This window comes from Mesoplodon mirus (assembly GCF_964341445.2).
Source record: "Mesoplodon mirus genome assembly, chromosome: 16".
NCBI classification, from domain to species: Eukaryota; Metazoa; Chordata; class Mammalia; order Artiodactyla; family Ziphiidae; genus Mesoplodon; species Mesoplodon mirus.
This window is the reverse complement of record NC_138992.1, coordinates 65,813,635-65,840,582: the sequence shown is the minus strand read 5'-3', so window position 1 is coordinate 65,840,582 and position 26,948 is coordinate 65,813,635. Positions and strand designations below refer to the sequence as shown.

At 39.0% G+C, this 26,948-nt stretch overlaps 1 protein-coding gene across 1 annotated transcript in view; it reads right to left on the bottom strand.

Annotated features, from left to right (window-relative positions):
• CPA6 (carboxypeptidase A6) overlaps window positions 1-26,948 on the bottom strand; it is a 273,469-nt gene that overhangs the window by 92,221 nt on the left and 154,300 nt on the right. Inside the window, exon 3 of the mRNA XM_082600904.1 lies at window positions 1,851-1,975. Coding sequence (XP_082457030.1) covers window positions 1,851-1,975 — 125 coding nt within the window. The remainder of the gene's footprint in view (window positions 1-1,850; window positions 1,976-26,948) is intronic.

Here is a 26,948-nt window from a genome sequence, read left to right as displayed (position 1 = left end):
CCTCCACCTCAGCCATCTCCTTCATTGCTACCCCTATAATCTTGTCGCCAGCCATAAATGTTCTTCCCCAGAACTATTAACATCCAATAGCCTACACTTTATCAAAACTTCTTCCTTCCAGTTTGTTGCCCTCACACCTGTTATTAAATATAAGGATCTTAATACCCTTGATTCTCCCGTCTCGTCCCATCATTCTTCCTAGACTCTCCTCCCTTCCTGTCCAGACTAGACCCCATGGATGAATACTTGAGCTGGTATCTCACTAGGAACCTCAACTTCCCTCCACCCTCATCTTTTTGTGGTCCTAGCCAACAAAACCTCAACTCTGTATCAGTACTGCAATCTCTCTTCTCTGCAACCACCACTATTATTGGTTCTTACCCCGATTGTTCTCTCGCAACACTCTTTAATGCCTATTTCTTTACTCTGAGTAGATAAATTTTGCTTCTCACTTCATCCAGATAATTTGGCTGTCAGTTATGATCTCTTTAAACTTGTTGACTCTCTTCTCCACAATCTTAACTAGATCCATAGTTACCTCTTTGGTCTTATAGGATAAGCTATCTTTCACTAGTGTTCAAACCCCCTCCCTTACCTGTGTATGCTTTCCTGCATCATCAATGTCTCCTTCCTTGCTGGTCCTTCCCCTCAGCCTACAGGCCCAAATTGCCTCCTTACCCTAACATGCCACGTCTCAAGCATCCACTGATGTAGCATCTTCCTGTAGTCCCTCCTCACTCTCTGCCTCTCTCCCTATTGTAACCTCTAAGAGCAGTAGAATAGTCTGCTCTACTGCTCCATGTTCTCACGTCCTGTTCACTTTTCTGTCTTCTGCTCCTAACAATCTAATGCTACATTAGAGTTACCAGTGCAATTTCCATCATCAAATCCAAAGGAAACTGATCGATCCTTTTCTGGCAGGATATCACTGCAGCACTTGGTGCCACTGACATCCTTTCTCTCAAAAGGTTTTTGTTTCTTCTTTGACTCCTGCGACTATTTTCCACTTGTTCCATTCTTACCACTTAAAAAAACAAAAAAACAAAACCCTCAAAATATCCAAATCTGTCTATTCAGTCACCAAAGACAGAAGACTTGGAGTCATCCCTGATTCCTCCTCCATCCAAACAAGTGCAGAGTCCAGGTGGTTTTGCTTCTGAACCATATTTTGGAGTTCTCTCTCGATTCCAGGACTCTGGTCTTGACTCAGGGGTCTCGTTCTCTCTCATCTGGATCACTCCTGTAGCCTCGTACTGCTCCTCCGCCCACTTACTTGTGGTTCCCTTGCTGACATCCTCCAGTTGTGCAGCATCACCCATAAGATGAGGTCTGAGCTCCTACCTGAACAGCAGGCTGCCCACAACCTGGCCTCCCCCCACTTCTCCAGCATCTTTTCTTTCTGCTCCCCAACTTATACCAGTTCCCTGCACACATACTATGCTGCTTCTTGCCTTTGCTTGCATTGTCCCCTCTGCCTTCAAGGTCCTGAGTCTCATCCTTTGCCTAACACAGCTCCTGCAGAGTCTGGCTTTTTTCTGTCCCTGTCTCCCTATCCACCTTGTAGGCATGGATAAGCTACTCTCCTTTCCTCACACAGTGAAATGCTTCCATGTTTGATTACTTACAGGTAATGGTGAAATGACAGGGAAGTATGGTTGCTTCCCCCTCCCCCATTACACTAATAAGAAGCTCATGAAAGGCAAATATAACTGTTAAATTCATGTTGGTTTCCCCAATGTGAAAAATAGAACCTGAAACATAGTTGTTGGCACTTAATGTATAACCTGAATACAGTTATCATTCAGTTCAACTGAGTACAAATGAATTAAGCAAGGAAAAAGCATGCTTACTTGTACTGGATGTTGGTTTCCTGTAGGAAGGCTAACAGGGCTCGGGAACCATTGTGGGGAATATGGACATCAGTAACTGTTCCCTCTGATATCTGGGAGATACTGCTGGGCTGCCACAGGTCCACCTGTAGTGCAGGAACCAACCTATAATTCATATTCAACGTAGGTGGGGAAAGATCCATGTCACAATGTCAAACATGTTGTCTTGTTTGCATACAGCAATACCAAACACATTTTAGAATTAGACTCAATGCTTACATCATCAGGGTAAAACTCCTAGTTGATTTTGTTTAGTGTCCAAATTATATGACAGCCATATAGAATGTGATCGTTTACAAGTAATAGTTTAAAGACCAATCCATTAAAGTCACAAGATAAAAATGAGGTAAAATAGTTTTAAGTATGACTTTGATACTGCTTAAAGTTATTTATTGCACAAATATTTGAATACCAGTAAGAAAGAGAAAGATATAAGTGACCCTTCATCCTACTATACAAGCAAATCATGGTAGCTTGACAACGTTTGGTAACTTTAAATGGAGCATTCTCCTGATGCCACCTCCCCCCACGACTTTATGCCTGTTCACCCGTTCCTCCTCAGCCTTCACATGTCAGTAGAAACATGCCTTTCTCGGGGGGGACTTAGCTAGGGTAGGGCTCCTTGTCATAGTTCTTAGAGCACCTCATGCTTCTTTCATCACGTAACTGCCTCTTACCAGAATGTAAGCTCCACGAGGGCAAAGGATTTGTCCACTTGGTTACCACCCCATTCCAAGCGCCCGAAATGATGCCTTGTGCACATCAGCAACTCAGTCGTTATTTGCTGCATGAGTGTAGACCCCACAGGGTAACTGACCACACGTTCATCACGTGTTCAGTGTTTTGTAGGAATGCTGGAACCATGTTTGGCTTACAGCAGTGTTCCCAGGGCTTGTCTAGTGCTCCACGCCTGGTAGGAGCTGCACAGTCATTGAAAGAATGACTGAATTCAGTGGGGATGGAGGACCGCCCCATCTTCCGCACAAGCCAAGAGCTACATTTTCAATACGGCACAGTTTGCCTGTGCAGTCACGCCTACGTCTCCTATTTGGGACTCCCTCTTCCTGCGTTTCCCGTCTTGGTCTGCTGTAGGATCTTGATCTCTGCTAAGACCTTATCTGATAAAGTTTAGTTACTTCATCTTTACTTAGGTGTCAGTGTCCGCATTCTGTTAGGGAACTCTAGAAGACCGAAAATATTTCGGTACTGAAGGAAATACACCCCTGGTGGTATAATTTCATCTGGAACAGGGTAGAGAGGCATTTATTGTGGGGACAATGAATTTACCTGTTTTTCTTTCAAGAAGCTTACTCCTCCGCTAACCTGCAAGGGCAACTCTGACTCAACTAACATGCTAATCCAACAAGCATAGCACAAATGTGGGGCTGGGAGGGATGCTGAGAGGTCATTTGATCCATCTGTCAGCCCTTGGGCAAGGATACATCTAGGACTGGACCCAACTGTCCCCATTTGATGCATCTAAATGACATCTTTTATGTTTCCCAAAGAGGAGAGTCGACACTATCCTAATTTAACTCATATTCACATTTGACAAGATTGTCAGACATTTTCTTAATCCTTTACACCGCAGCACACTTTTCATTTTTTCTTGTTCCATTTTTCAGTGAGGAATGGCTGATTTCTTGCCCTTGTGAGATAAAGCACTTTTCTCTACCTGTTAGATTTTCTAATCCTTTAATCATCTTTGCCTCTAAACCCATTACAGAGACAGATTTTGATATTAAGGTGTATCACCTAATACCTGTGGAGATGAGGAAGCAGTGCTCTATTTAGAGGGTGGAGAACCACAGGGACCTGAAATATCTGAACAACCACTCTGGTGATGAGTGTGTAAGTGCTGTTTTCTGGGGCATATGCTAAAATAAGAACCCTCATCCCACAGAAGAGAGTAGAGAGAGTAGCTTCCCCATAGGAAAATTCCATGGAAGAAACAGACCCTATGGCCTGACCTGGAGAAGGCTTCCTAGGAAACGTCATCAGAAAACAGTTCGTCTAAAAGAAACCAACAAAAAAGAATTAGCAAAAATCAGGAACTGTATTTTGTTTTGATATTAGGAAAGTAAATTAAAATGAATTGTATTGTTCTCCAGTAATATTTTAGGGAAGGGGTGCTTGGATAAGTAACATGGATATTTCAGTCTGGGTGGCAGGCAGATGCCTGTATCAAGATATAGCGGACAGTAATACTCATGTGAGATTTGTAAAGTACGACCCACTTTATAGGTGTTTCTAGACTCAGGTTCATAGGAGTGAAGTCACTTTTCCAAGGATGCACAGCTACCAGACGGTGACACAGGATATGCCTAACTCCAGTGCCCATAATTTGCTGGCTGGGTAAGTGTCTCCAGGATTTCCTGAGACTATCTCAGAATACGAAGCACCTTCCAGACTTAGTGTTTGAGACAGTCTGGTTGGTGGGTCTCACATCCTGGTCTGTCCTGTTAGGGGCTTTTTGCCCTAAGAATTATATATGCAGGTATTTCAAAGTTCTAATCAGCCCACCATGGGCAGGTTACCATTAATCATTTCTGTAGAGCCTGATCCCATCTGGATGAAGTGATTCTGAACTGACCCTGGATTGGGTGACCCTGGATTATGATGACAAAGTATCACCGGCCTGGTCAGGATGGCCTAAGGCTGTTTGCCAACCGTGTCAGGTCTTCACTGCAAATAGCCATCTGATATTCCAAGGAAAGGATGCTCCTTTGCAGAGCCTTCTGGCCTTGGAAGCTGGTGGTTGTTCCCATGCATTCCTTTCCTTATATGACTACCAGTCACAGCCAGATTTATTTAAGAGGTGGAGGCAGTTTAGTGTAAAGGTCAACAGCACAGACTTGGGAATCCAACGGCTCTGGGATGGAATGCTAGCTCTGCAGTATCGACTGCGTGACTTTGGGTGAGGTTTTAACACTTCTGAGCCTTAGATTCCTCATCTGTACTGTGAAGATCATTTTAAAACCTACCCACAGGTTTTTTGTTTTTAAGATTAACTGGAATATTAGAAGTAAAACACATAGCAGAGAGTCTGGCACACAGTGACAGCTTGAAAGCTATTAACTTTGCTCTTATTGTTATCTGAAAAGCATATGGGTGGCCAACATGGTGGAGTAGGAAGACCCTGAGCTCACCCCCTCCCAAGGGACCACCATAATTGCAACTATTTACTGAGCAGCTATGGATGAGAATGACCTGAAGACTAGCAGAAAAGATTTGCCACAACTAAAGGTATAAAGAAGGAACCACAATGAGACGGTAGGAGGGATGGAGGTGCAGTATAGTCAAGACTGCACCCCTGGGTAGATGGCCCACAACCAGGAGGAAAATCACGATTGCAGGGGTTCTTCTCAAGGAACAAGGGGTCTGAGCCTCACACTGGGCTCCTGCAAAGGAAGATGAGCCCCAGACTGTCTGGATTTGAAGGTCAGTGTGACTGAGACTCCCCCTGGGGACACAGATACTGATGGCAGCCCTTTTGGGAAGCTCATGGTACCACAAGGACACGGCTGCTGGCAAACTCCATTTTGGGGTCCTCCCTCTAGCCTATTAGTGCGAGGTGCTAACCTGCTCACCAGGTTAGCAGCCTGGTGACCCGGCAGCGTCCCCCTGAGGCAGGGCCTGGTAGCCCTGGTAGCAAAATGCTTTAAAAAAGGAACAATTAGAGAATAAAAAAGAGCAGAAATTTATAATCCAATAGAATAATTAGAAAACAAAGTTGAGAAAATTTCCCAAGATGAAGCACAAAATGGTAAAAAGATGGCAAATAGAGAAAATGTAAGAAAAGAAATTAAATCATAAGTCCAACATCTGATGAATGAGAGTCATAAAGACAGAGTAGAAGGGAGAACATTATCAGATCATTTATACAAGAATTTTCAGAACTGAAAATCATGAATTTCCAGATTAAAAGGGGTTACTGAAAGCACAATGAATAGACCCACGCCAAATTACATCATCATAAAATTTCAGAATACCAGGAATAAAGAAAAGATCTTAAAAGCTTTTAGACAGTTTACGCTAATGACCAACGAGCCACGGGACTTAACATTTCCAGCAATAGAGAGAACTAGAAAACTTCAACACTCTTCTGCTGCAAGACACCTAGAATACGTAATAAAATATAATTAACATTCCTTTAAAAGTAGAGTGGAGCTCCCCCACAAACATAAGGGAAATTCCCAGTAGCCTAAAATAAAGAAAAAATGCCAGGGCTGTGTGCACGTGAGTTATAATGGTAATTCAGGTTCAGAATTGTGGGAATCTGTCACAACCATACAGGGAAAAAGGTTGAGACCTGGGGCCCAAAGTTTGGAGCTGGAACTGAGGTTCTAGTGTAAAACTAGAACTTCAAAGGGCAATAGCCTCAGTGAAAGAGTAGGAATTAAAACAAAACAAAGCAACTACACACCAGTAAGATTTGATAAGGAGGCAGTTTGTGGTAATAAATGCAAAACCCCTCCAGACAAAGATGTACCCTCAAGCCAGGCCACGCAGAATTCTTTCATCTGAAACCTTGTTGAAGGAGAGCCCGTGAAAAACAATTATAAAACACATGAGTGAGGTATCCGCTGTAAGTAAAAGCCAATATATTCAACACACAGCAGGATTATTCGACTCAAGATCTTCCTAGTATCTAAAAGAACGGCTAGAGCAATTTCCTGAAAAAGAAAGGAAATGAAGGACTCTTGGAGATACTTTGATGTGGTTATCACTGCATACAGATGGAATATTTAAGACAATTACGTTATTAACAGGGGAAAGGTAAAGGAGCTTCAAGGGAGGGAAAGTGTCTACAAAAACACAGAAAAACGCATCAGAAAAAAATAGTTTCTAAAAAGGATTACATTCACCAGTTTAAAAGAGCATGAATATTGAATAATAAAAAGTATTCTCCTCAGTACTGGTTACAAGTGACATAAAATAAAAACAATGAAAACAAAAGAATGGAAAAAGATATATCCCATACAAATAAGAAAAAAAAGCTGGTAGAACTATATTAATAGCAAAGCATTTAGGGCAAAACTACTTTTGGGGATAATATAGTAATATGTATATCACTATATATAGTGTACAAATATAAAAATATGTCTATCTGTATCTATATACATATGTATGTACATATGCACATCCATCTATACTGATAAAATGCTCAATATACCAGGAAGATAGAAATACTACAATCTGAGTGTATCCAGTAAAACAGTATCAAAATATGGCAAAAATGGACAATATCATCAGGATTTTAAATTATAAATCTTCCATTATATCGCAGTGACCAAAAGATCATAATTGCTTCCCAAGCACACTTAGAATTTTTTTGAAAATTAACTCAATACGAGGCTACAAAATAAGTTTTAACAAATGTCAGAGAATTCATGTCAAACAAATGTTCTCTGATTACAGTGTAATTAAATTTAGAAATCAATGACAAAAGATATCTACATTTAGAAATTAAAAAACAGACTTTAGGGCCTCCCTGGTGGCACAGTGGTTGAGAGTCCGCCTGCCGATGCAGGGGATACGGGTTCGTGCCCCGGTCTGGGAGGATCCCATATGCCGCAGAGCGGCTGGGCCCGTGAGCCATGGCCGCTGGGCCTGCGCATCCGGAGCCTGTGCTCCGCAACGGGGGAGGCCACAACAGTGAGAGGCCCGCATACTGCAAAAAAAACAAAAAAAAACCAGACTTTAAATAACTTGTGGGTTAAAGAAGACACTGTAGTAAAATTAGGACCAAATCAAAACTAAATAGGACATTTCTAAGAGAGAAATTTATGACCTTAAATGATCCTGTTACAGAAGAATAAAGATGAGAAATTGATGAGTCATATGTCTAAATCAAGAAGTTAGAAAAATAGTAATACAAAAAAATAGAATACAAGGCATAATAAAAAGGATAATTGATAAAATGGAAAACAAAAGTAATGGTGAGGATCAAGAAAACCAAAAACTGGTCTTTGAAACATTTAAAATAGAAAAATTATTAGCACATCTGCTTAAGAACAAAAGAATGAAGGTTCAAATGACCAATATTAGCAGCAAGAAAGTAATAGCCTGAGGAAAACGATTATAAGCCAATCTTACTTATGAACATAGGTGCCAACCCTAGAAATGTATGTTAGCAAACTAAATATAGGAAAAAGGTATTAACATCACTACTGAATGCAATATTAGTTTAACATTATTAGTGTATTTCATCATATTAGTAGTAATGTATTAAAGAAAAGAAGCCATATGATCATATCAATACACTCAGAAAAAAAAGTATCTGTAGAAATTAGTACTGAAAAAGTGTACTTCCTTAGGCTATTAAAGAGTATCTACCAAAAATCTTCAGCAAGCATCTGTATACAAGAGTAGTGTTAGAAGCATTCATTTTAAAGTCAGAAACAAAGTAAATGTACTTTAACGCCAGTTCCACAGACTCTCATACTGAGGGTCACTGCCAGCAAAAGAATAAAGAAGAAAAAAAAGAAGGCTAAGAACCCGAAGAAACAAGACTGTCATTATTCACAAATCACTGTATACAGAGAAGGCAAGAGAGTCAATACAGGTAAACCATGAAACTTAAAGATTAGCAGCATTTAGAGATATAATATCAAAGTAAATATATACACACACATCAATGTAAATGTGTTTTGCTCAGCCTTGAAATATCTTCACAAAAATAACATTAAGTGAAAAAGCAGGTTATATAGATTAGTAGGTATAGGTGATATTACCAAAATGGTGACATAGGAGACCCCAGCCCCCATCCTCCAACAAAGATCAACAATTAGATATCCACGAATAAAAACAGCTTTGGGTGAGATTTGGAGTCTACTTAAGAAGTTTCAGCAACACAGTGGAACCAAAAAAAAAAAAAAACGGAGAATAACTGCACAAGAAGAAAAGAAAGACAGCTTCATTTTGCCTGCATCATCCTATCCCCCAAATGAGCATTGCTCAGTACCAAGAGGGAACAGCCCAGTTAGAAAGCATTCCCCTTGGTAGGAAAGGAAGAGCAAGGCAAGCAACCAGCTTCTGCAGTCTTTGGGGCACTACACGAAGGCTCTGCTTCAGTTTCACCTTACCCAGACTGGCAAAACTGAAACGTATAGCGAGGGCTAGGAACAAGGAAGAAAAATAGGGGCTACTGCTAGCAGCCATGTAGTGGGAGTGATCATGGTTCACAGTGACCTCTTTAAAGAGAAACTGAGTAGGAATTGCCACTGAAGAAGGAACCAGTGGCCAACACAGCTGCCACAGACCTCCTGCACATTTCAACAGCTTTTGCCCCAAAGGTATTCATATTTGCTGATGTCAGCTGTCTGAGTTCCCCCTCTCCCTACCCCCTACCTCCAATCCTGGCAGAGCCTGGGGGTGTACCAGCAGTCAGCTCAGGCCTCTGTGGCTGTGCAAGTACAAACATTTGACCTGCTTTGACCCCTGTGGCTGACCCCCACTACTGTGCATGTCCTCAGGGCTGCCCCTCCAGCTGGGCACTTGCATGCAACTGAACTGACGCTCATTACCAGGTTCCACTGCAGTGTGCCCACCTTGAGGGAGATTGTATAGCTAGGGCCCCTGCAACTGCCTGTGGGCCCAGTTCAGACCCTGTCTTCTGTCACTGGCCTGCACCATGATGCTCACCTGTAGTTAGCTTCTCCAGCTGCACACCTGCCTCGCCCAACCCTGTCACCAGCCTCACGGCAGTGCACACACCCAGGGGGAGATTGTGTAGTGATTGGAGGGCACACCAACAACCAGGGCTCCTGTAGTTTCCAGTAAGCTTATGGTTAACCCTGATCCTTGCTGCCTGTCTTGGCCCCTATTACTACAAGTATATCTGCATCCAGTCCCTGCTACTACACAGGCACCTGCAGTCGGTCCCCACAGCTGAGTGTGTGCATACCACCTGCTCTGGTCACCAATGCTTCTTGCCCTGATCTATAGCCATTGGACCTGGAGGGGCTGCCAAGGACCCCAACAGCCCTTGCAGCCGCCATGAACCCCCCACAAGTGTTTGCAAAGGACCACACAGTTGTTGATGCTTTGGACCTCAGTGGTCTGAGCTGAAGAGCCATCATATACCCCTGGACCTGGGACCACTACATGTCCCCACAGTTGCACCCTGTACCATAAAACCCTAGCATCACAGCATGCCCCCACCTGCAGGTGAAAGTCTTCCCTTAGGGAAGTCAGTCCACAAAATCTAGAAGTGATGGCTCCTTCAAATGTGCAGATACTTATGCAAGGCTACAGGGATCACAAAGAATTAGGGAATCATGACTCCACCAAAGGAATATAGTAAACCTCCAGTAACTGGCCCCAAGGAAATGGAGATTCAGGAATTGCCTGACAAAGAATTCAAAACAATTATTCTAAAAATGCTTAGAGAGCTACAAAAGATCACAAACAATTTAACATCAGAAAAAACAATACAAGAACAAAATGAGAAGTTTAGTAAAGTAGAAAACAAAAAAGAACCAACAGAAAATTTGGAGCTGAAGAATACAATGACTGAACTAAAGAACAGAGAGTTTTAACATTAGATTTGACCAAACTGAAGAGAGAATCAGTGAGCTACAAACAGGTCATCTGAAGTTATCCACTTAGAAGAGCAAAAAAAAAAAAAAAAAAAGCCTACAGGACTTATGGGACACCATAAAACAGAAATAATGAACACATCACTGGAGTCCCAGAAGGAGATGAGACAGAAAAAGGGGAAGAAAGCTTATTTAAAGAATAATAGCTGAGAATGTCCCAAACCTACGGAGAAATTTGGACATCGAAGTTCATGAAGCAAATAGGTCATGCCAAAATTTCAATCCAAGAAGCTCTTCTCCAAAACACATTGTAAGAAAACTAAAATCAAAGACAGAGAAAATTTTGGCAGCAAGAGAAAAAATTCTCTCATCAAAGGGAATCCCCATTAGGCTATCAGTGGCAGAGAACTTGCAGATCAGAGGAGAATGGGATGTTATATGCAAAGTGCTGAAAGAAAGGAACTGTCAACCAAGAATACTCTACCCAGCAAAGTTGTCCTTCAGAAATGAAGGCCAAATAAAGACTTTCCCTAATAAACAAAAGCTGAGGGAATTCATCATCAATAAACTTGCCTTACAAGAAATGCTGAAAGTTCTTCAAGCTGAAATGAAAGGATGATAATTAGAAACATGAAAACATACAACAGCAATGGTAAAGGTAAGCTTATAGTCATATTCAGAATGCTCTAATACTGTAATATAGTGGCATGTTAACTACTTAACTCTAGGGTAAAGGTTAAAGGAAAAGAGTGTTAAAAAGGGCTATAGCTACAGTTTCTTAATGGATACAGAATATAAAAAGATGTAAATTATGACATCAAAAACATAAAAACGGGGAGTAAAAGGGTAGTTTTTGTATGTTATTGAAGTTGAATTGTTATCAGAGTTAAATAGGCTGTGGTATATATAGTGTCTTATATAAGTCTCACAGTAACCACAAAACAAAAACTACAATACATTCACAAGAGATAAAGAGAAGGAAATAAAAAAATACCACTATGGAAAAATCATCAATTCACATAAGAAGGCACCAAGAGAGAAATAAAGGAATGAAGGAACCACAAAATAGCCATAAAAATATTTAAGTTGGCATTAGTAAATCCTTATATATTAATAATTACTCTAAATGTAAATGTGTTGAATTCTCCAATCAAAAGACATAAAGTAAGTGAAGGATACAAAACAAGAACCAACTATATTCTGCCTACAAGAGACTCACTTCAGCTTAAGGACACATATAACTCAAAGGGAAGAGATAGAAAAAGATATTCCATGAAAGTTAAAAACAAAAGAGATTCGGGGTACCTATACTTATAATCAGACAAAATAGACTTTAAATTAAAAATGGTAACAAGAGACAACATCATTATATAATGGTAAGGGGTCAATTCATCAAGAAGTTATAGCATTTATAAATATATATACATATCATCAGATCTAAATATATTAAGCAAATACAAATGAACCTGAAGGGAGACTATGTAGTCAACAATACAATAATAGTAAGGGACTTTAATATTCCACTTTCAATGATGGCTATATCATCCAGACAGAAAATCAACAATAAAACATGGGACTTAAACCATACTTTAGACCAAATGGACCTAACAGACATTTCATTCAACAGCAGCAGAATACACATTCTTCTCCAGTGCACATGGAGCATTCTCCAAGATAGATGATGCCCCAAAACAAGTCTTAGCAAATTTAAGAAGATTGAAATCATACCAAACATCTGGTCTGAACACAATGATATGAAACTAGAAATCAATACCAGGAGGATAACTGGAAAACTCACAAGTGTGGAAATTAAACAACACAATCCTGAAGAGCCAACGGGTCAAAGAGGAGATCAAAGGGTATTTTAAAGTATCTTCAAACAAAGATGGAAACACAATATATCAAAACCTATGGGATGATACAAGCATTTGCAAGATAGAAATTTATATTGATAAATGCCTGCATTAAGAAAAAAGATCTCAAACAACTTCGCAACTCAAGGAACTAGAAAAAGAAGAAAATATTAAGCCCCAAGTAAGCAGAAGAAAGGAAATAATGACCAGAGTGAAAAATAAATGAGAGACCAGAAAAACAATAGCTAAGATTACTGAAACTGAGAAGTTTTTTTCTAAAAAAGATAAGTAAAATTTACAAAACTTTAGGTACACTAAGAAAAAAAGATAGAAGTCTAAATTGTTTGTTTGTTTATTTATTTATTGTGGTACGCAGGCCTCTCACTGCTGTGGCCTCTCCCTTTGCAGAGCACAGGCTCTGGATGCTCAGGCTCAGCGGCCATGGCTCACGGGCCCAGCCGCTCCGTGGCATGTGGGATCCTCCCGGACCGGGGCATGTACCCATGTCCCCTGCATCGGCAGGTGGACTCTCAACCACTGTGCCACCAGGGAAACCCTAAATAGGTTTTTTTAGACTAAGGAAAAGACTTTATTTTACTTACTCATATAAGTAAATTCAGACACGAAAGAGGACATTTTACAACTAATACAACAGATACAAAGGATCATAAGGGACTCCTATGAACAATTATACACCAAAAAATTGGACAACAGTTATATTCGTTGTTAAAAATAAGAAATGGATTTGTTAAAAATAAGAAACTGATATATTCCTAGAAACATACAACCTACCAAGACTGAATCATGAAGAAATAGAAAATCTGAACAGACCAATAGCTAGTAAGGAAATTGAATCAGTAATCAAAAACCTCCCAACATAGAAGAACCCAGGATGAGATGGTTTCACTGGTTAATTCTATCAAACATTTAAAGAAGATTTAACATTTACCTTTCTCAAACTCTGAAAAAGTTTAAAACTCATTTTATGAGGCCAACATTACACTGATACCACAAGAAAAGAAAACTACAGGCCAATATCCCTGATGAATACAGATGTAAAACTTCTCAACAAAATATTAGCAAACTTGGGGCTTCCCTGATGGCGCAGTGGTTGAGAGTCCGCCTGCCGATGCAGGAGACACGGGTTCGCGCCCCGGTCCAGGAAGATCCCACATGCCGTAGAGCGGCTAGGCCTGTGAGCCATGGCCGCTGAGCCTGCACGTCCGGAGTCTGTGCTCCACAACGGGAGAGGCCACAACAGTGAGAGGCCCGCGTACCGGAAAAATAAATAAATAAATAAATAAATAAACAAAATATTAGCAAACTGAATTCAACAGCACATTAAGAGGATCATACACTATGGTCAAGTGGAATTTAACCCTGGAATTCAAGGATGGCTCAACATATACAAATCAATTAATGAGATACACCACATTAATAGAGTAAAAAATAAAAATCAAATGATAATCTCAATAGATGCAGAAAAAGCATTTGACAAAAGACAACATCCTTTCATGATAAAAATGCTCAACAAACTGGGTATAGAAAGAATGTACCTCAACACAATAAAGGTCATATATGACAAACCCACAGCCTACATTACACTCAACAGCAAAAAGCTGAAAACTTTTCCTCTAAGATCAAAAACAAGACAAATTCTCACCACTCCTATTCAAAATAGTACAAGCCAGAGAAACCAGTCAAGAAAAATAAGAGGCATTCAAATTGGAAAGGAAGAAGTAAAACTGTGTGTGTTTGCAGATGATATACTCTTATATAGAGCAATTCCTAAAGACCCCACCAAAAAAACTGTTAGAAATAATAAATTCAGTAAAGTTGCAGGATAGAAAATAAATATATAAAAATCAGTTGAATTCTATACACTAACAATGAACTATAGGAAAGAAAAATTAAGAAAACAATTCTGTTTACAGTGTTTCAAATAATAAAAACACTTAGGAATAAATTTAACTAAGGAAGTATAAGATTTGTAGATTGAAAATTGCCAAGTCTCTGAAGAAAGAAATTGAAGATGACACAAACAATTGGAAAAACATCCATTAATATTGTTAAAATGTTCATACCACACAAACCTTCTGTAGATACAGTGTAATCCCAATCAAAATTCCAATGGCATTTTTCACAGAAATAGAACAGCCCACCCTAAAATTTGTATGGAACCACAAAACACCCCAAATAGCCAAAGCAATTTTGAGAAAGAGCAAAACTGGAGGCATCACATGTACTGATTTCAAGCTATATTACAAAGCTACAGTAATCAAAACAGAATGGTGCTGGCATAAAAAAGACACATCGACCAATGCAACAGAATCAAGAGACCAGAAATCAATCCTCACAAATATGGTCACCTAATATTTGACGAATGAGCTCACTGGCTTTGGGATTGTGCATAATCACGTCCCATTTTCACCCCTTTAAGTAAATGTATGCTCCCATCAGCTGTTCTGGACTACACGCGTTGTTGTTACATTCATAATTTATTGCTCTCCTTCCTGTAACTGGTGCTCACCAAATAGTATCATAAAATTCATCTTTTATTGATCTTTTTCTAAATTCATTAGTGAGGAAAGAAGGGTATTTATAGGAACCAGGCACAGGGGCATTTGGAAGTTTTTGAGACTGAGCATATTGGATTTAATAATTAGATGATTTAGATATGTATTTGTAAATGTAAGTGCTAGCTCTTCTGGGTGCTCTTTCTAGCTCAACAGTGACTTATTCTAGGCCCAATAGGTAATTTAGGTAAGATTTTCTTTTGATAGTAATAGAAATGGTGCTTTTGTTAATCTTATTTGGCTGCAACAAAAAAACATTCTGTCTCATAATTTTGTATATCCTGAATGAAATGGGAGGTAAGAGCGACTGCTTGCCCTTACAGCCTCACTGCCACGCCTCTATCTTGGTGTCAGATCATTTGACTGGGAAAAGAAAATGGCTGTAGGAGTATGAAGGGAAAGAATTAGGAAGATTAGACACGTTGACAGCCAAGTATAATTCTTTTGGATTGAAGACAACTGTTAATTTTTTAAAGGATTAAAAATTTCCAAATGTTCAATTGATTAAGTTTTTATACCACTAAGAACATTCATTCCTGAAGTGATAGTTTCGTTTGCATGACTCTGGCCAATATTAAAAAGTTATATTTAGGTAAGAAAAAGAAATAAAAGGCACCCATCCAAATCAGAGAGGAAACTGTCTTTATTTACAGATGACATGAGATTATACATAGAAAACCCTAAAGATGCTACCAAACGCCTGTTAGAACTGATAACCTAGCTCAGAAAAGTTATAGGATACAAAAATCAATTGTGCTTCTATACAGTAACAATGAACTATCAGGAAGAGAAATTAAAACAATTCCATTTACAACTTCATCAGAAAGAACAAAATAAATAGAAATAAATTAGAACAAGGAGATGAAAGACCTGTATACTGAAAACTAAAGACACACCGAGGAAAGAATTTGAAGAAGACACAAATAAATGGAAAGATATTCTGTGCTCATAGATTGGAAGAATTAATATTGTTTACATGTACTTACTACCCAAAGCAATCTACAGATTCAATGCAATCCCTAAGGAAATTCCAATAGCAATTTTCTTATAGAGCAAACAATCCTAAAATTTGTATGGAACCACAAAACACTTAAAATAGTAAAAGCAATCTTGAGAAAGAAGAACAAAGTTGGAGGCATCACACTTTCTGATTTCAAACTATATTATAAAGAGATAGTAATAAAACAGTATGAAATTGCATAAAAACAGACATAGATTAATAGAACAGAATAGAGAGCCTAGAAATAAATCTATGCATATACAGTCAATTAATTTACAACAAAGGAGCCAAGAATGTACAATGGGGAAAGGATAGTCTCTTCCATAAATGGTGCTGGAAAACTGGACAGCCACATGCAAAAGAATGAAACTTGACCACTATTCTACATCCTACACAAAAATCAACTCAGAATGGATTAAAGACTTGAAGCCCTGAATGCCCTGTCAGGGAATAGGTACACATTGAAGATCATGTCTCAGGTATAATATTCCCTAACAGTATCAGGTAGCACTAGCCTAAGTCTTTTCTTGCAATGCTGCCTCCTATCCAGTGCCTGTCATAAGGATGTATCAGATTCTAAGTAATACTTGCTTTGAAAAATACACTGTTTAACAGCTATTATCTACTATGTCCATTTGCATTATCTGGCAAGAAACCATTATACTAATGCCTTTTCAAACTTTAGAGAGCATTCGACTTATCAGCCTCATGGATATCTTGACAAAATGAAGATTCTTGGGACCTACGGACCAGAAATCCTAATTTCAAGGGTCCTGGGTTGGCCCAAGGGAATCTGACTTTTCAACAAGGGCACTAGGCAATTCTGAAGTAATTGTTCTGAGGACCATGCCTTATGAAAGTCCTGTTAGGACTGTTCTTTCAAGTAGGCATTCATGACAACACCAAATTTAACTATAGTTTTGAAGACTCTGAAATTTTCTCTGTTTACTTTGTACATCAAGAAACCCTTAGTAGCACTTAATCAGTGACTCATTTGCAGTGACTCTTGGAGAAAGGTTACATCTTGCACCAGTTTTAGAGGAAAACTCATTTGTTTGGCTGCAGAAAAGGACTTGCATACAGCTGTTGATGCAAGGATAGGAACCAAGTCCACTCTCAATTTGTCCTGAGTCAAATCTACACATTATCTGCATTTTCAGAAAATGTTCAAATGCAGACACAGTCTGTTCTGGCATAATGTGCATTTCCATAATTCAAAGTAGCTTCAACATGATTGGTAACTGTCTTAGTCAGTTTGGGCTGCTATAATAGATTGGGTGCCTTATAAACAACAGAAATTTATTTCTCACAATTCTGGAAGCTGGGAAGTCCAAGATCAAGGTGCCAGCACATTAGGTGTCTGGTGAGAGCCTGCTTCCTGGTTCATAGCCTTCTTGCTGTGTTCTCATGTGGTGGAAGGGGCAAGGGAGTGTTCAGGGCAAGTTCACTAATCCCATGCATGAGGGCTTCACCCTCATGACAATCACTTCCTCAAAGCCCTACCTTCTAATACCATCACTTTGGGGATTAGGTTTCAACATACGAATTTTGGGGGCACACAGACATTCAGTCTATAGCAGTAATGCAGGGTAATGTCAGAATAATACTGAATTTGCATTGGTTCCTATATGATTTTCCCAGTGCATTAATGTCTTACGCTGACAAGGAATAGGAGCTGAATATAAAGTGTACTCTGCAGAGGAACACAGCAAGACACAGAGGAATTCAGGACAGTTCAAAATCCCATTCACCCCATATTCTCACACTTGGCTCAGCTTGGCCACTGCTTTGCCTTGAGAGTACCCTTTTTTAAATTTTTATTTTATTTTATTTTTTGCGGTACGCGGGTCTCTCACTGTTGTGGCCTCTCCCGTTGCGGAGCACAGGCTCCGGACACGCAGGCCCAGTGGCCATGGCTCACGGGCCCAGCCACTCCGTGGCACGTGGGATCCTCCTGGACCGGGGCATGAACCTGTGTCCCCCGCATCGGCAGGCGGACTCCCAACCACTGCGCCACCAGGGAAGCCTTGAAAGTACCCTTTGTTTGGTTTTCCCTGATACTTCTGAATATTATCCTTGTCACTATTGAAGCTCAGTGGCCTCAACCCTCCGGTCACCCCTTTCCGTCAAGCCACTGTTATTTCCTGCAATAAATACCTCTATTTACCATACCTATATCAACTATGTAGTATTTGTTCATTAGGAATTTAACATACCTTTTAAATCATGCTAGTATTTTATTTTGTTGTTTTTGTTAGTATTCTGTATACAAAGTTGCATAGATTTGAATGGTCTGTCACTAATTTTCTCAAAAGCCCTGTTATTTTTAGTATATAATTTTGTAGAATGCAAGGCTTTATGGAATGCATATATTGCACTATAGCAAAAACACCTATCTTCTTAAACAAAATAGAAACCATCATCTATCTGTGTGCTGTTTGAAATCATTTATGTCTTGGTCTCCAGGAAGAGGACTACTGGAGAATGGGCAGGTTTTGGCTCCGAGTTTGGAATCATTAAGCATTGCTTTGTTGCACCACATCAAGGGGTTTGGTTTACAAATTGCAACTTGTTACAAGGGGCAGATACACAATTTTTCTTTTAACCCAGCTTCAGAGCCTATGCCTGTCAGATGAAATATGCTGCCCAATTTTTGTTTGACCAGTAGTTAAAGATCCAAGAATCAAACCTGGAACTCTATACAAAAACAAGTATGGAAAGAAAGAGGTGGATTTCTTCGGAGGATCTTGAAGCTCTGAGGTACCCAACAAGGGCCTGGGGCTTCTTGTGGCATAACGTATGATAAGAATGACAATTTTTACTCTGCTATTATTTTTTTAAACTATCTTCACCATTTTTAAGTGCACACAGTTCTGTAGGGTTAAGTACAATCACACTGGGAAACAGGTATGCGGAACATCTCTACCCATTAAACAACAACTTCCTTTCCCCCTCTCTCCACTATTATTTTTAAAAATTCCTGACCATTTGCCAACTGAGCAGGTGGTTACTGTAGGAATATCTAAAATTGCCTTTAGCCTGCAGAGTCATAAAAAAATTCAGAGAACCAAGGGAATTAACTTTAACCAGGTTTAAGATAAATCCAGGAAAAGAGAGAAATACTTCTAATCCTAAGAGTAGAAATGTGGTCAGGATGTATCAATTCTTAATTCACAGCAGGGAACTCTTTGATCAATATTAAGCTGGCCTGAGGACTTTCATGGCAACTCAGGAGCATCCACTGCTTCTTTCTGTCGTGTTTAGCAGTGTTACAGCCCAGAAAACAGAGTATAAATTAGGAGTGGGGTGCCCTGGCAGTGGCTTTCCCGCTAAATGGCCATGAATAAGTCATGAAGTCTAACAGGCACTGCAAAGCTCATGCACCAAAAACAGATGTCCCTCATCCTCGAGGAGTTGACTCTTTCTGAATAATTTCAGTAAACAATCCTTTAGGGGTACTTAGATTACCTTTTTCTTGAGACATCATGCTGCTTTATGCTTTGCTAAATGTCTAATCCCTATGATTTTATCAAGGCACCGAATCTGTTTAGTGTCCTTTGATGTGGATTGTGAACATAATTCACTGCTCTGTCATGTGTATCTCTGCAATGGAACTTTAAACTGTCTTCCATTAGCCCCCAACCTCCCCCGGATCCAAGCAGAGCTTATGGCTACTTCTCCCCTTTACCTATTCTGCTACCTTCCACTTAATAATATAAATGGTCCTTTTCAGCCTATTTGCAGATATTTTAGAACGATTTTTTCTAGCCATCAAAGGTGGTGCTAAATTATTTTAAAGGCTGCTTGATTCATATTTTATCAGCAAGATAGACTTTTGCTTATGTACTTAAATCCCATGCTTTTTGGAAAGAACTAGTTATCTAATGACCATAGAATATAATTTTTAGAATAGTGATATTGTAAACCCATAAAACACTGGGCCATGTCTAAACGATTTTTCTTTCTTTTCAGAAAGCAGTTGATTAGAATGATATATATGTATTTCATAATGATAGAAGCATACTGTAGAAAAGCTCTGCTTATTGAAAACGGAGCACATTCTTTTCTCCGTGAAACCCACTGCTCGTCTCATACTTTTCTTTGAGTTGAGAGGTTTACTGTCCACATTATAAGGCACCCAAACCACTCAAACTATAAACCTAAAAGTCACCTTTAATGCCTCTTCCTGGTCTACCTTCCAATCAGTCCCCCGTTGGATTGTCTTTTTGGAATGGCCCTCAAATTCACTTCCATTGCCTGAACCTGTACCATCAACATTTCCCTCCTGGTTGATTTCATTATGCTGCTGACTGATGTCCCTGGTCTAGTCTCTCCCTTCATCAATCTGTTTCCTTCTACAGTTGCTGCAGTTACCTTTGTTAAATGCAGACACCTACTGAAAGATCTCTAATGTTATCTATGGCACAGAAAATCAAGTCCAAATCCCTTGGCAGTGCATCCCAGGCCCCTGGGAATGCACCTGTTCAGCATCACCTTCCCCCAGTCGCTGACAGACCTGTCACTCTTTGCCTCCATCCCCTGGCATTTAATGTTTCCTTTGCTGGAATGTCCTACTTGCTTCCTCACTATTTCTCTTCCACCCCCAAATGTAGCAAGTGTGAGATAGATCCAGGTTTTGTGGGGGACCTGAGGCTTATACAATTTGGGGGTCCGAGGTAAGAAAAAGAGTATACAATTATGCATTCTCATAATTTTGTATAATTAAGAAAACAGAGACAGGGCATTGGAAGGGTCCCAGACAATTGTGGAAGCCTGAAGCTTCAGCTTGGTTAGCTTCCTGGTAAATCTGCCTCTGAGCTATTGCTCAATGACTCTTACTGAACTACTGTTTGTTAAACTTTCTCAGTCTGGCAGAGTGACAAGGATAGTATGTGTTCAATAAAGATTTATTGAATTAAACAATAATATCCTACTCACCCCCAAGGTTGGGTCTCTCTTCCTGAATTTTCCCAGGCAGTTAAATGCTGTTTCTTCCTTTTTCCAGAGTGCTTTGTAGACACATTTAATATGGCACTTTCAACACTACGTAGAAACTGTTTTTGTTTCTCGTGGACCAGGGGTTCTCAAACTTTATTGTTAATCAGAATCACCTTGAAGAACTTGTGAATCTCACTCCCAGAGTTCCTGATTCAGTAGGAGGGGTTGGAGGATTTACATTTTTAACAAGTTCCTGGGTGATGCTGGTGGCCAAGTTCTACAGGAACTACACCCCATTCATTCTAAGCACATTCCTGGCTCACGCTAGTGCTTAAATATATATTAAACTGCTTAAATATATATTAAACTGAAAAAGATATTATAAAATTTTACCTTTCTATACATTTAACAAGTAAAAAATTATGGAGTCTTACATAGTTTTTAAAAATTGAGTCCTCCGTTAGTAATTAATGTGATTAACAATATTTACTGAGTGACCATATATTACTTTGCAAATTAATAATACATGTTTGTTCCACTCTTAGGTTATGTTTTAAAAGGAAGGAAAATAGGGGCTTCCCTGGTGGCGCTGTGATTGAGAATCTGCCTGCCAATGCAGGGGACACGGGTTCGAGCCCTGGTCTGGGAGGATCCCACATGCCGCGGAGCAACTAGGCCCGTGAGCCACAATTACTGAGCCTGTGCGTCTGGAGCCTGTGCTCCGCAACAAGAGAGGCTGTGATAGTGAGAGGCCCGCACACCGCAATGAAGAGTGGCCCCCACTTGCCGCAACTAGAGAAAGCCCTCACACAGAAACAAAGACCCAACACAGCCATAAATAAATAAATAAATTTAAAAAAAGAAAAAAGAAAAAAATAATAAAAGGAAGGAAAATAAACAGAATTTTAAAGGTTCAGACTGTTCCTTATTATATATTCTCTACAGTATTCGGGGGAATGTTTAACAACAAAGTTACCAGATCTTTATTCTAGATTAGGGCATATTATTTTTTCTTATTACAAAGATAACAACCAAAGAATAAAGAAAGGGAGAATATCTGTGAGATGGTATTTGATTAAAATCATACCCATAATGAGTTTTTAATATTAAAAATGTTCTATATGACAAATAAAAATATTTAATTCCATGGTATTTAAGATGTAGCCAGTAATACTGAGACTAATATAATTTTGAAAAGGCAAAGGAAAATGACAGAGTGGAGGCAACGTGGAGCATAATGTTAAGAAAATTTTGTGAAAAACAAAAAATTTATTCAACAAGGCTTTAAAAATTTTAGAGCAATAATACTTGTGCCTACAGATAATAATCAGAAACACATTGCTTTATTTATCTAAAATGCAGATGGTTTTCTGAGGAGCAAAAGGAAGAAAAGAGGAAAGAAGCAAGAGGAAGGAAGAGGAGAGAAAGAAGTGAAAAGAGACTTTGAAAGATTATGAAGCCCAGGCAATCTTACTCATAGAATCATTTCAGAAAGGAGTTACCAAACTTTCTACCAGAGTAAATGCTCGTCATTTGCCTGAAGTCTTGAGGTTAGTAGAGATTAAGGACAAGGGCTGCCCAACATTCCTGATGGGGTGTGTGTCCATGTATGGAGCTGCCTGGAGGACGGGGAGTGGGCACTGTGGCCCAGTTTGCTGGCTCTCCCTTTTAGAGGGGACTTAGCATTGGCACCAGAATTGGAAATTTATAGGTAAGGTTTTGAAAGACCATAGACCCTAATTTACTGTTGGAAACCATAATCTAGAACAAAAGTTTTAAGAAAATATTTTAAAATTTTAATTTCAATTTTAATGGTGTTGGCATGCAACAGAGAGGTTGGTCACTTATCTGTAAAACAGAGAATAACCCATGGAAGATTATTTAGAGTTTATGTTGGTTTGGGCAAATAACACCTTATGGGAGCACAGAAATCCGTGAAAAAAGAAAAATCAAAGCTTCCCTTCCTTTCTCTGTTCTGGAACAGACTCTGCACACAGACCAGATGTAGACTGGAGTCCAGTGACATATTTTTGCTGAGGAGAGATTGATGGTGATAAATGGTAAAGAATTCCTGTGACATGGTGAATCCAATGGATTCGAGATAAACTCCACAGATTTGATCAAATTAAAATGTCCTTTTCTGAACCATAATTCCTTTATGACAGTCTTAAAATAGAACCAGAGAACTGGCTTATACAATTTTGCATCACGGAAAGGTGGTGACAATGGCCAAAGATAATTAGGAGTAAGTCAGTTTAGATGGAGGGGGGCATGAGGCAGGCATACCTCCCTGGGAACTCTCAGAAATGCTCTGCAGGGAATTATACCTGGGCCTGAGTCACTGTATTTGGATATCAAAGGAAAGGGAACCCTAGAAGAATGGAAATTTCAGGGAGAATCAGGAATGTACAACGTGAAACGGTTTCTCTCCTCTTTTTCGTCACCTTCACAAATTTCCTTCTCCTTCTATTATTCTGGCCTCACCCTATCCTCCCCACAAGCTCGTGCATTCTATTAATGCTGTTTTACTTCAGTCTTTGGGTTACTTGATGACACAAGGTCATAATGTGTTTTATTTGCCACAATTCGTGCACAGTTATTGGTTGGGGACATGTAGGTCAGGTCAAGAGAAGTATTTCAAGGGTGGGAGAAGGACAGGAAACCAAAAATGCACTTCAGACGTTCTCAGGGAGACAATAAACCTTCATCACAGGGTAACTGTAGGATAATGTTTTCTTACTCTGGTAAAAAAACATAACAAAGTATCTACCCTCTTAAGAAACTTACTGTTAACTGTAAGCATAATATTATACAGTATATCTCTACAGCTTTTCTACCTGGCATGACTGAAGCTCTGGAGCCACTGAACAGCAAGCGACCGCTCCCATTTCCCCTCCCCCCCACTAGCCTCTGGAAACCACCATGCAACTTTGTTCCTATGAATTTGACTATTTTAAATACCTCATACATAAGTGGAATCATGCAGTATTTATGCTTCTGTGAGTGGCTTATTTCACTTAGCATAATCTTCTCCAGGTACATCCATGTTGTTCCAAATGGCAGGATTTCCTTTTTTACGGCTGAATAATATTCCATTCTACATATATATCACATTTTCTTTATCCATTTCTCCATCAGTGACCATTTAGGTTGTTTCCACCTCTTGACTATTGTGAATAGTGCTGCAATGAATATGGAAGTGCAAATATCTCTTTCATATCCTGATTTCAATTCTTTCAGATAAATACCCAGAAGTGGGAAGCTGGATCACATGGTAGGTCTATTTTTAGTTTTTGGAGAAACCTCCATACTATTCTCCATAGTGGCTGCATCAACTTACATTCCCACCAACAGTGCACAAAGGTTCTCTTTTCTCCACATCCTCACCAACACTTGTTCTTTCTTGTCTTTTTGACAATAGCCATTCTGACAGGTGTGAGGTGGCATCTCATTGTGGTTTTGATTGCATTTGCCTGATGATTAGTGGCGTTGAGCACCTTTTCATACTCCTGCTGGTCATTTGTGTATCTCCTTTGGAGAAATGCCTCTTCAGTTACTTATTCATTTTTCAATTGAGTTATCTTTATTTCAGTTTTTAATTTTTTTTTTGCTATCGAGTTGTAGGAGTTCTTTACATATTTTGAATATTAAGCCTTTATCAGATATATCTGATATTTTGCAGATATTTTCTCCCATTCTGTAGGTTGCCTTTCACGCTGTTGTTTCTTTTGCTGTGCAGAAGCTTTTTGGTTTGATATAGTCCCACTTGTCTGTGTAGGATAATTTTTTTAAAGTTTTAGTTTTGAAATAATTATAGATTCACAAGAAGTAGCAAACAAATGAACAGGGAGGTCATATGTACCCTTCACCTAGTTTCCCCCAATGGCAGCATCTTGGATTACTATAGTACAGTATCACAACCAGGATAATTCATATTTCAGCAATTTTTCAGAGGATCAGTATGTATCTGTGTGTCTGTGTATGTAGTTCTATGCAACTTTATCGTGTGTAGATCTGTGTAAACACGTCCACAATTAGGATGCAGAACTGTTCCATCACCACAGAGCTCTGTCATGCTGTGCCTTTATAGCCACACCCCACCCCCCCATCCTTAACCCTTGGAAACCACTAATATGTTCTCCACTTCTATAATTCTGTTATTTCAAGAATGTTATGTAAGTGGAACAATACAGTATACTACCTTATGAGATTTTTTATTTTCATTCACTCAGCATAATTCCCTTAAAATACATCCAGATAGTTACATGTATCAATAGTTAGTTCCTTTTTATTGCTGTGTAGCATTCCATGCCATGGATGTATCAGAATTTGTTTAATCATTCAACTGTTGAAGAACCTTGGGTTTTTTTCCCCCAACAGTCTCAGGCTATTATGAATACAGCTGCTGTGAACATTGGTGTACAGGCTTTTGTGTAAAGATATGTTTTCATTTCTCTGGAATAAATGCCTCAGATTGTATCAACTACTTGCAAAGACCACTTGGCCCTTACCTGAAAATAACCTATATCCCCATATTTGGCATGCAACTTAACATGAAACAAACTTATCTTTTATTTAAAAAATTGGAAAAGAGTGGGTACATTTAATCTTTTTATGCATAATATAAGGAGTTGCCTTGTTGTACCTCTACAGATCACTGGGATTATGTGAACACCTGTCATGACTGGAGCTGATGAAATGGTCCAGTGAAGAATTTAAGTTGGCATTTCTCATCATCTGCTATAATAAGCAGATTGCTACTTTAAAAATCAGACTTTTTTTCTTTCATTCATCTGTATACTTCATTCACACCATACAAAAACACTGTTTAAAAAAATGCCTCTTAGTTTCCTTTCTTCCAAATCCTTTCAAATTAAACAAATGTGGTTATGCAGTTTATAATGAAATCATTTCCCCCTAGCTATTAAAACAGGCAAGCTTACAAGTGGAGAATTAGAGAAGCAAGGCAGCACATGCATATAAGTACATTGAAATTCACAAAGAGAATAGAAGAGATTTGTGGATTTGTCACAATGTTGTGACTGTTGCTTCACTTAGACAAGTGTGAATTGCTTATGGAGGCTTTGCCTGTGGCTTTCCTTCTCCCCGCCCCCATTACCATGGCTTTTAGCAGAATGTGTTACTCGCTATGTATACTCAACGTATAATAACTGGGTTAATAGAAAACACAAATTAATGTGAAACATTAATACTTATGAGTAAATTATAAAAGAATGAATAAAAGGACAACAAAATCTCTGAAGGGCCCATTTCTCACTTAATTACGTGGTAGGATAATGGTAATCAACTTGGTTAAAATGATATACTCCATTTGTAGATATATATATATATATATAAAATATATATTTTGCTTTATATATATTTGGTATATATATATGTGTGTGTGTATATATATACATTTTTTGGCCATGCTGTGCGGCATGTGAGATCTTAGTTCCCCAACCAGGGAGCGAACCCACAGCCCCTGCATTGGAAGCATGGGGTCTTAACCACTGGACCGCCAGGGAGGTCCTGAGTTATATATTTTTATTTAAATGAATAAGCAGCAAAAAAAAAGAACATGATGATATAGATTTTTGAGTTAAACTATATAATTTATGAGGATGTAAAATTGTAAAAGGATATTTAATGTCATATGACATCCCTTTATAAAATGTCTAAATGAGTATCGTAATAAACAACTCTAGGAATATAACCTTTTAATAATTCTTCATCAAATCTAACATGCTGTAAATTTAATGCTCCCTTGATTTTACCAAGAGGTATTAGTTGAAGATTTTCAAACCTGGCTGACAGTGACTTAAGCCATTATCAATTGTAAGATGCATCCCAACTGTTGTAGAGATATTAAAATGTGAAAAATATTTTAAATAGGTAAGATATGGTAATATAATAAGTATTTGTTGAGTATTTACTATTTGCCAGGGGCTATAATTGCTGGGCATACAAAAATGAACATGATACAGTCCACAGCACTCAATAAGTTTATAGCCTAGTAGGAGAAAAGTAGATAAACAATTTCACAGGTAAAGAGTTAATGATCTTACAAGTTATTAAGCTAATTTTCTGTTGGTTTGAAACACAAGGAGAAACCTTCTGGTAACATCATTATATAAGGGATATTGATT